The sequence below is a fragment of the Thalia democratica genome, chromosome 1 (assembly GCF_965202585.1).
Source record: "Thalia democratica chromosome 1, ktThaDemo2.hap1.1, whole genome shotgun sequence".
Lineage (NCBI taxonomy): Eukaryota > Metazoa > Chordata > Thaliacea > Salpida > Salpidae > Thalia > Thalia democratica.
The window spans coordinates 52,108,874-52,118,376 of NC_139165.1; the positions used below are offsets into that span (position 1 = coordinate 52,108,874).

General features: G+C 26.8%; 1 protein-coding gene across 1 annotated transcript; it reads left to right on the forward strand.

Moving 5' to 3' along the window:
• Positions 1-2,373: 2,373 nt before the first annotated feature.
• On the forward strand, positions 2,374-8,079 carry LOC145837467 (uncharacterized). The gene is made up of 5 exons (XM_082945119.1): positions 2,374-2,498; positions 3,162-3,437; positions 4,676-4,810; positions 5,653-5,813; positions 7,838-8,079. Exons 1-5 carry the CDS (start codon positions 2,374-2,376, stop codon positions 8,077-8,079), a joined length of 939 nt encoding a protein of 312 aa, XP_082801245.1.
• Positions 8,080-9,503: the final 1,424 nt, after the last annotated feature.

A 9,503-nucleotide genomic window follows, 5' to 3' on the forward strand; every position in this document is an offset into this window, starting at 1 on the left:
AAAAAAAAAGATCCTTACAAAGAAATGACAAGCACAATGAAACAATGCGATTATGTTAGGGGCCTCGGTAAGGAAATGACGATCGCTTCCTTGTCTCTCGTTGCTCGTCAGCTACTCATCGTTTTTGTTGAAAAAAGGCAAGCTCTTGTGCAACGTGTGAGATCGAGCTGAGCAGTGCAAAAAAGGAACAATGGTGGTGGTAAGATGTGGTAGTGTTTTATGGATGAAATCAAAAAAAGTAGAGGTTTGAGTGTTTATGAGTTAAAAAGACATTTTAAGCTTTTATCTTTAGCTACTTAAGCAACAGAAGGTTAAATTTTTTTTTTTGTTTATAAATGAGAAAAGATTTATTAGTAGTTTTAGTTTAATAACAGATTTTTATATTAGTTAGTTTTTTTTCGAAATAACTATTTACTAGGAATCTTAATATTTAAACAAATACGTAAACGTAAGTTTTTTATTAACAACCCCGTAAAAAAATAAACAAAACAAACTGTTTTTAGCTAGAGACTAAAGTTCAATAGGCAAAATATTTTTAAACTTTAGTCGATTTTAGACTTCTTGCTTTTTTTCTAGTTTTGGTAATAAAAAACTTTGCTTAAATATATGGCTATAAATACAGATTTACAGAAAATTACAAACTTTTTTACAAAATTTCATTAGTTAGTTAACAATTTATACGACGAAGTCTTAAAAATAAGAAAGTATAATAGTATTTAGTGAGCCTGATTGTTTAAAAACCTGTTAAAATGTATAAGTGCTTTTAATGTCATAAAACAAGTGAAGAAAAAATACTTTAACTCTTTATTTTATTGATATTTTTGTAACTAGACAGTTACGGTTTTAAAGACTGCTAGTTTTTAAAAAAAAAATTGAACTTCAGTAACTTTTCATTTGTTTTAAGAAACTATAATCCTAAACGTTTTTTTTAAGTTAAAGCAAAACTTTAATTTCTTTAATTAAATAGATTGTTATTTAAGAAAATAAAATAAAAATTTTGAAACGTTCTTAAGCAAGATCAGTTTATTAGGTGATCACCAGGTTTTTTTTTTAATTCAACGAAATCTTACTTTTTTTTTTTGAAATAATAGTTCTTTCTTTTTTATGTTTAGTTAAAACACACAGTTTATTTTTTAATAAATATTAAAAATTTCGGCACATTTATAAAAAGTGGAAAATAGAGTTTTCTGATTTCAACCAAAACTTCATATATAGTATAACTATAAGTTTTAAGTTATGTTTTATATTAATAAAGAGTATACTTCTGCTTCAAAACTTTTTTAGGAAATTTCGCTTAGACAGTACTTCAATTTTTTTAAGTTATACATAAAAGAGAAATATAATATGCAATTATTTATAAAACGATTAAGCAATTAGTAAAAGGTTTTGCTTTAAACTTTATTAAACTTTTAAGGTTTGATTGTAATTATAACATATTTTATTGTTTTGTTTAAATTATTTCAAAAGTAAATGTTACAAACTTAAGTATTGTTTTATACAACTTGATTCAAATTTATTATTAAATTATTATTAAGAAAGCTATTATGATTGACAATAAATTAAGTTTTTGCTATTAAACAAGGCATAAGAGAAAAAAAATCATATTTTTTTTACAAAAATTAATACTGACTTCTATGCGAAAGCTTTTAGTACAGACTATAAGTCATTTTAAACTTATAAAGTTAATAAAAAACTTTACTTAACTTTTGAGATCATCACTTTTGTAAAACGTTTTTAGTAGAGGCATTTGGAGAGCTTTTTATTTTATTTTTAAATTTTCTCAAAAATTTAAAAACTTCCTAAATAACTATATTGTTTTTTAACTTCGTAGCTAGAGACCTTAAATTTTCAGGAAAAATTTCTTAAACAGTTTAAAAGAAATGAAAGTTTAAATTAAAAAATGTTATACAATTAAGTATTTAGACAAATATAAACAAGTAGTTTTTCAACAAAAAAAAAAGTTTTTCAAGATAAAAAAATAACGATTAGTTAGTTTATTTGAATATTAGTAATTAATCAACTGTGAAAATATGAAGGAGATTGGGTAAAATAAAGAAGAAAATAGATTTTTAGAGAACTAGACTTTTTCCGCTTTCTATAGAAACACATTTAACTCACGACTTTGATTGCTTATATCTCGAAATTACTTTAAGTTTCGTTGAGCGGGTAAAATTTTCTGGTAGCTATACAGAACTCTACAAAACAAGATTACTTGTAAAACACAAGGTTGCCCCTAACTTATTACTTGTATGTACATAGTTTTAGTAACTTAAAAGAATTAGCACTTAATAGTAAATACTTGAAAAATTTTTAGTTATAATAGTTTTCACTTCATAGGAATTGTATAAAAAAAGTTAGTATAAAACTTCAAGCATGATAGAAAACGAAATGGAAAGTAGTACTAATGAAGTGAACCCAAATGCAGTGCAAAATGATAAGCCTGTTGCTGAAGAAACATCAGATATAGCAAAACCAAGAAATTCTGCTAATTATGCAAGGCAATTACTATTATTTTTTTAAAACTTATATTATAAATCAACTATGGTAACTTAAGAAAAACTGCTTTTAATACTTGTTTATAGAACCAAATTTTTGTAAAACTTAAAGCAGTTTAATCATTGCTAAAAAATACAACTGTTTTCTTTAACCATTAGTAATAAATTGAGTACAGTATTTAAAAATATTGATTGACAAGTCGTAAACTTAGCAGGTTTTTGTGGATTTTACCTTTAAAGTTTTTTTATGTGAATAAGTAAAAATACTAAAATGAGAAGATCATGTTTTCATTACTAACTAGGTAAAAGTATAAAGCTTTTAAAATCACACATATATTTAATTTTTTAAATGTTTAAGTACTTTCTACTTAATCCTAAAACAATGTCTTCATGTGTAGAAAAATACCCTAAGTATGAAGACATTGTTTAAGCGTTAAGTAGAAGTAACTTTACTTCTCATTATAAAATGGGTAGCTTATTTAAATACATAGATAATCACGAAACTGGGAAACTGCTGTTGATACAATTCAAACGTTTTTCATTGGAACTAGTAATTAAGATTTTTATATACACAAGCTAAGTACGCAAATAAAACCACAATAAACAATCATTAAGTTAAAGAAGTATATAAAAATCACTAGTTTAATTTTCTAACTCAAAATACAGGACAACAGATACTGAAGACGAAAACTCAGCAACCGGGGAGTTTTCCCCACAAACCGGAGCTCCCTGTCTCAGTCCTCAGGCAAACCTTGAGCCTATGTTACGCAACGACCAGCAGCAAAACATTCAAGCTTCCAAACATCAGTTGACCAACCAGTTCAACTTACTTAAGTACATGTACAACTCAGTGATTCCAAGCAACTCAGCACCGATACCGACCATGCAGTCTGCTAACTTGTACTCGAACATTAACTACCCTAACGGCTTCGAAAATACTTGGTAAGTTTTTTTCCTATACATTGTTAGAATTTTAACAAATTTACAAAAGCGCTATACTAGTATACTGGTACAGCAGTATGTTTTAATTTTAGATAATATTAAAGTAATAGTTAAAAAAAAAGTTAAATGTTTTAATAAGAGTTTACTAGCTTCACCTTTTAATTAGCTTTTGTTATCTGCAACAAAACAGAAACGATCTTTAGAAGTTATAAATAATTTAAACGTTAAAGAAATTAGTTGTTTAATAAAGTTTTCTAAAATCATTACTAAACTAGAATATTATAATTTTTACAACTATTTTGGAAGCAAATATACAGATACAGAATATATACAAAAAGGCATTATTATAAAATTAGCATAGACCTTGTTTAATAAATTCTCACTTTAGCTTTTTACGAAAGATCATATATTTTTCGAAGCTTACTGTAATTTTCAAGTTAAATTTTTTGATTTTCTTTAGTATTTTATATAAATTAACTTTATAAATAGAAAGCCAACAAAAAGTCTATAAAAGTATATAAATTTTTATCATAAACTAATAAATTAACAAATTTATTTATATCTAAGTTGACTAAACACCCTCATTCGTAAATTAAAGTTATTTACAAACAATCAACTCTTACATAAAAGTATATAGTTTAAAAGGTGCAAACACTAGTTAACCTTCTAGCTTATTTTAGTTAACTAGTGAACAAACCCTTAGTTGCTATTTATTAAATTCTAACAAAACTCTGTGCGCCTCGGCTGAGCAGTAAAGCACCCGCCCACGCGACATCCACTGCTGCGTGCCGCTGCTTACCTTAAGCCGTTACTTCGCTAGCACGTAGGTCGCCTCGCATCGGAAATGACGTGTTCTTTCTCGAGTTGTGGCTCACGAAGCATCCATTTAGATGATATTTTAAACACTTTTGAGCCAGCTTACAGTGTTTTTCGCCCAATTTAAACAATACTTTTATTCTGTTGAGAGGAAATATCTCGTTGTTTTGATAGTTTTAAAATGTATAAGTTAGTTAATAACCAGTTTATTAGTTCTATTTTCTTCGAGTAGTTTTTTTATTTACTTTCAATTCAATATTTTCAAAATAGTTAAGTTATTTTTTGTGCTTTATAAGTTTTGTTTGAAGTGTTTTAGATAAGTAAAAGCTTCTAGACTTGATTATTCAGTTTATACTTTTTAAACTACTTATAAATTACATAGCTGCTGTAGCTCAGGTTAATAATGTTTCAATTATTTTTAGGCCCCAACCAGTTATAAACCCAATGATGAACCCCTTTGTAGCTACTTTGAATCAAATAATGGCTAACAGTCAAGCTAACGGTCAAGCTAACAGCAACGGTAACAATAGCAGTGATGACAAAAATTCATCAAACAAGTAAAATTTTTAATGTATTACCATATATTATCGATATCGGTAAAGCTTTGAATTTTGAATGTTTATTTAGAACTTTATTATTGATATTTTAGAGGCTAAATTTTTAAAGCTTTAGAAATATTCAAAACTACTAGGTAATAGTTTGGAAATAAGTATTTATGCATTATGTGCATAGTAAATAACTAATTTTTTCCCTAACTATTTCAAACGTTTTAATAAATACTGTTTTTGGTTAGAATTCCAAATAGTTTATAAAATATAAAACATAATTAACATTTATTTCTTGTTACAGTTTTTTGCCGAGTAGCTTCGCGCTCGCATAACTTCACCTGCTTGATATCTTCGCACTTTTAAATTGGGTTCAGTATGTGTTACGCAAAAGATAATTAATTACACTTCCCAAAAATTTACGTTACGATTAAAATTTAAAACATTAAGTTTAAACAAACTAAATTGTTGTTTAATTTTCGGAATCTATAAACTTAATATTTATTTTGTAAGTGACGTAATAATATCGTACCCATTGCCGAAATATACTTAATCTTTGCAAAAATTAAGAAAAAAGAATTTATAAAAATGTCAGTTTTTCTAAATTTATTATCCACGTTAGTTTATTTTAAAATTGTTCAAATTTAATTTAACATATTATGATATGCCCACAATTTCATAACTTTTTAACTAAAAATAACACTTACTTTAGGAATTATTTCTACTTTTAACAATTCTAAGAAAAAAATACATGCAGTTTTATTCTATTTTAATTTAGTTAATAAACTTTTTATTACTAAATACCATTAAGTAGTTGAATCCTTTTATTAGTATTTATAAATATTTTTTATCAGCGCTCCCTCAAAAACCAATGTTAGTAAAACTATGATGCTAAATGGAAACAAAGAAATTTCAAACAACCCTATTCTTTCTCAAATGTTCTCAACGCAACCTTCATATACAGGAATGAATAGCATGGTGGTTGATAGAAACAAAAACATATACAAAAAACTTGGTAATTGTTTTTAAATTATAGTTATAGCACAACTGTACATTATAGCTCGAATAATATTTTATTAATATATTTAAACTTATTTTACATGCCAACTTAATGTTTTAGTAGTCAAAAGCAAGACCAGCACAAAAGATTTTTATTACAACTCGAAACGAGTTTTACAAACTTTTAAACTTATATGATTATTATGCTTGAAATACTCAAGTAGAAGACGTTGTTATAACAATTGCTAAAAGTAAAAAAGGAACAAATTAAAGCTTTACCTTGAAATAAATATATTGCAACTACGTTTACAACCTTTTCAGTCAAAAACTCAAAAATTGAAGAAAAAATATTGAAATCAGAATATAAAAGAGTAAAATAAAAAAACTAAACATTTTTACTGTATGTGTAAATTGAAATTAAATTTGTTATTGATCTTTAAAATAATCACGTGGTAAAATTTGGCAGCATCTTGACCCCTATTAATTTTAAAAGCTTCTCACTCATTTTTTACAACTAAAGTAAATCACAGTTAGAATTTTTAAACTGAAACCTTGTTGTTCAAATTTTGTCCGCAAAAAACACGGAAGCGCGCTTATCTACTTAGCATTTAGCATAGTGCTTTTTAAAGCGTACTGCTACAAAAAATTAAAACAAAGGTAGGAAGCAAACGCTAGTTGTTTAGAAAGTAAGCAGATGATAGAACGGTGCATGAAGAAAAAAATAGAAGTTATACGATCGCTAAAGTAAACGAAGTAAAATACGCTCATGACACGTTTTTAAAGAGCAACTTCCTTTTTGCTCAGTCGTTGGTCGTATGTGCTTCGTACTAAATTTTCAAAATTACACTTAAGAACTCATTTTAGTACTAATTTTACAAATGTTGATAAAATAATTATCAAATAAATAATTTATATTCATTTGAAAAATCCACACAGCTCTACGGAATGTTATTTTGAAAATAATGGTTTCAATCAAGGCAGTAGAGGATTCACCTTGTTTTTTACAAGTTTTTGCCATATAGTTCAGTTTTATCAGACAATTTTAACTGCTTAGCAAAATTTTAATGCAGACTTTAAGATATATGGGATCAAAATCGGTTATTTCTGTAGATTCCTTGTGAAATGCGCAAACTAAAATGGCGAATAAATACTTTTTTCACTAAATAGCTTTCTTCTACCTCATTATTCAAGTAATCTTTTAAAGTATTCACATAAAGTCTATTTATATTATTACAAACTTGTTATTTTTTTTTTTAATTTGAAAAACTACCTATTTTATTCACTTTTACTTTAAACTATTTAAGAAATATTTGCTGGAAATTTTAAGTCTTTAGCTCAAAAAATAAAAAGCAGAAAACTTTTTAGTTATTTTTAAACTACCGAGAAAATTTACGGAAAATAATTACAGAAACATTTAATAAAACTATTATATCTCAGAATTAATTTAAACTCTCATATTGTTTAAAAATATATTTGCCTAAAAATAATGCCGTTAAAACCATATGGTCTTGACAAAAATTCACGATTTTTTTATTATTGTGACTCCAACAACTTGTTTTTTCAATTTAAAAAAAAAAGATATGTATATATATTAAAAAAAAGTTAGTTTTATGAGAACATTAAAAAAGAGTATGTTGTTTTAATTATTTATAGTGTTTTTAATATGCAAAGCATTCTATTGAATAAAACATGTTTAAATCACTTAATGATATCTTTAGCAAAACTTTTTTTGTAAAAAAAAATCGAAAAATTAAAACTATAGACAAAGCAACTGGACTATGTCGTTATAAGCGTTTCCCTGTCAATAAAATTTTAAAGATCTTTTCATTCTACTTGAACTTTTGTTTTTCAAGTTATCCAAAATGTTTTAATTTTTACTTACTAGTTTATTTCTTGTTTGTAAATACTTTTTCAGACCATAATAAACTTTATTGTATCAATAAATATTTTATTCTTTTACTGCTAAAAATGTTTACAAATATATATTATACAAGTTAGTGTATTTTCTGTAGTTAATAAACTTTTTTATTCTTCATTCAGATTTTTGCGACTTAGGAAAAAAATATGGGCCTTACTTTGGTAGCAATACTCATATGGGAGGCTCTGCCACCAAGTACACCCTACACATTCCAGAACCTGGAAGTCATGGTGGTGTTGACGTGCAGTTAGAAACAACCAGCAGTAATGAGAAAATACTTTTAGTAGAATGTGGCTCGAACCAGGCATATTTGTATGTTGACAAACTTTGTCAGGGCAGTAAAGGTGATTTTTTATGGGTTTAGTTCTTCATAACAACATACTGCCTTTAGAGTATGATGTCTTTGAATTTCAAGGAGCTTAAATACCAATAGATGAAGGGCGTTAAAGTTTAAAATACGGTGTTTGCAAATTTATTTTAAGTTTTGAATATTTTTTTGAATACAATTAAAAAACCGATTTCATAACCACATTAACGTAAGTTTATTGCAATTTACTTTAAAAACACACTTTATAAAACAAAAAATTATTGTTTTTACCATTTATAAATTGTTACGAAAACAAAAGTTTATCTAAATATACAACTTAAAACTTGTTTGTCTTAGTTTTAAACTACCGCCATGAAATTGTTAAAACTTAACACAGGAAAGTCGATTTTTTTCTCAAATCAATGGCTGACACCAAACGAGTTTCAAGCGCGCAGTGGCAGAGAGACGGCTAAAGATTGGAAGAGAAGCATACGACATCGCAATAAAAGCTTGAAAGTTTTAATGAACAAAAAAATATTGCTTTCTCATACAATGGATTGCTCGTGTTGTTTATGTACGTCTCCCAATAACGAGCACAAAGTCGATAGAGAGGTATGCGTGGTTAAACTTAACAAAAGTACTATTAATTTTAACAGGTTTTTTTTTAAATAACGAAATTTCAACAAAGTTCTTATAATAAAATAAAAATGATATTTTTAATGTTTGTACAGTTAAAACTATGGAAATTGAACTTTCACCAAACGTCTCTAAAAAGTGAGCTAGGTGTAGTATTGCTTGTCGTAGTGCTAACATTTAGATGTCTTGTGTATTTTTACAGCTTAAGCATATGTTTAGTTCGATCGTAGAAAAGTCTAATTTGCATGAGTAAACAAACCAGTTAAACATAAAAAATTCAAAAACGCAGCTTATTCTTAAATACCAACACAGTGTATGCGCTAACCATGATCTGTGATGGCAGTTTGCTACGAAAGCTGAGTAGGCGTGCGTTTTATGCAAGCTACCTTCTAGCTTCTTTGTCTTTTTTATTTTCGCACAATAGAATCGCATTGCAAAGGAAGTGGTCGATCATTTGAATTTTCTTTTTTATGCTACGATCTTGCTTTTTATAAATATTATGTGACTAGGATCTTGCTTACACCACGCTTCAGAACTTTATATTTATAGAATTTCATAGTTAACCTTTAAAAATATTCCTTTGAACTTAATAACAAGTTTCGCAGTATAATTTCAAATTATTAATTTGTTGCTATTTTCCCTTAAAACATATGATGTTGTATTTGCTTGTAAATGAACAAAAAAAAAGCTAAAACTATAGACTTTGTATCTAACTGTCATTGATCTTAAAATGACGCGAAATAAGGTAAGTATCGAAGTCACGATGCTAAACATGTGATAACCTTATAAAATTAATTATTACAATAAAACCACTTGACCTAAAGTCTGTTTTAATTTTTTTTTTA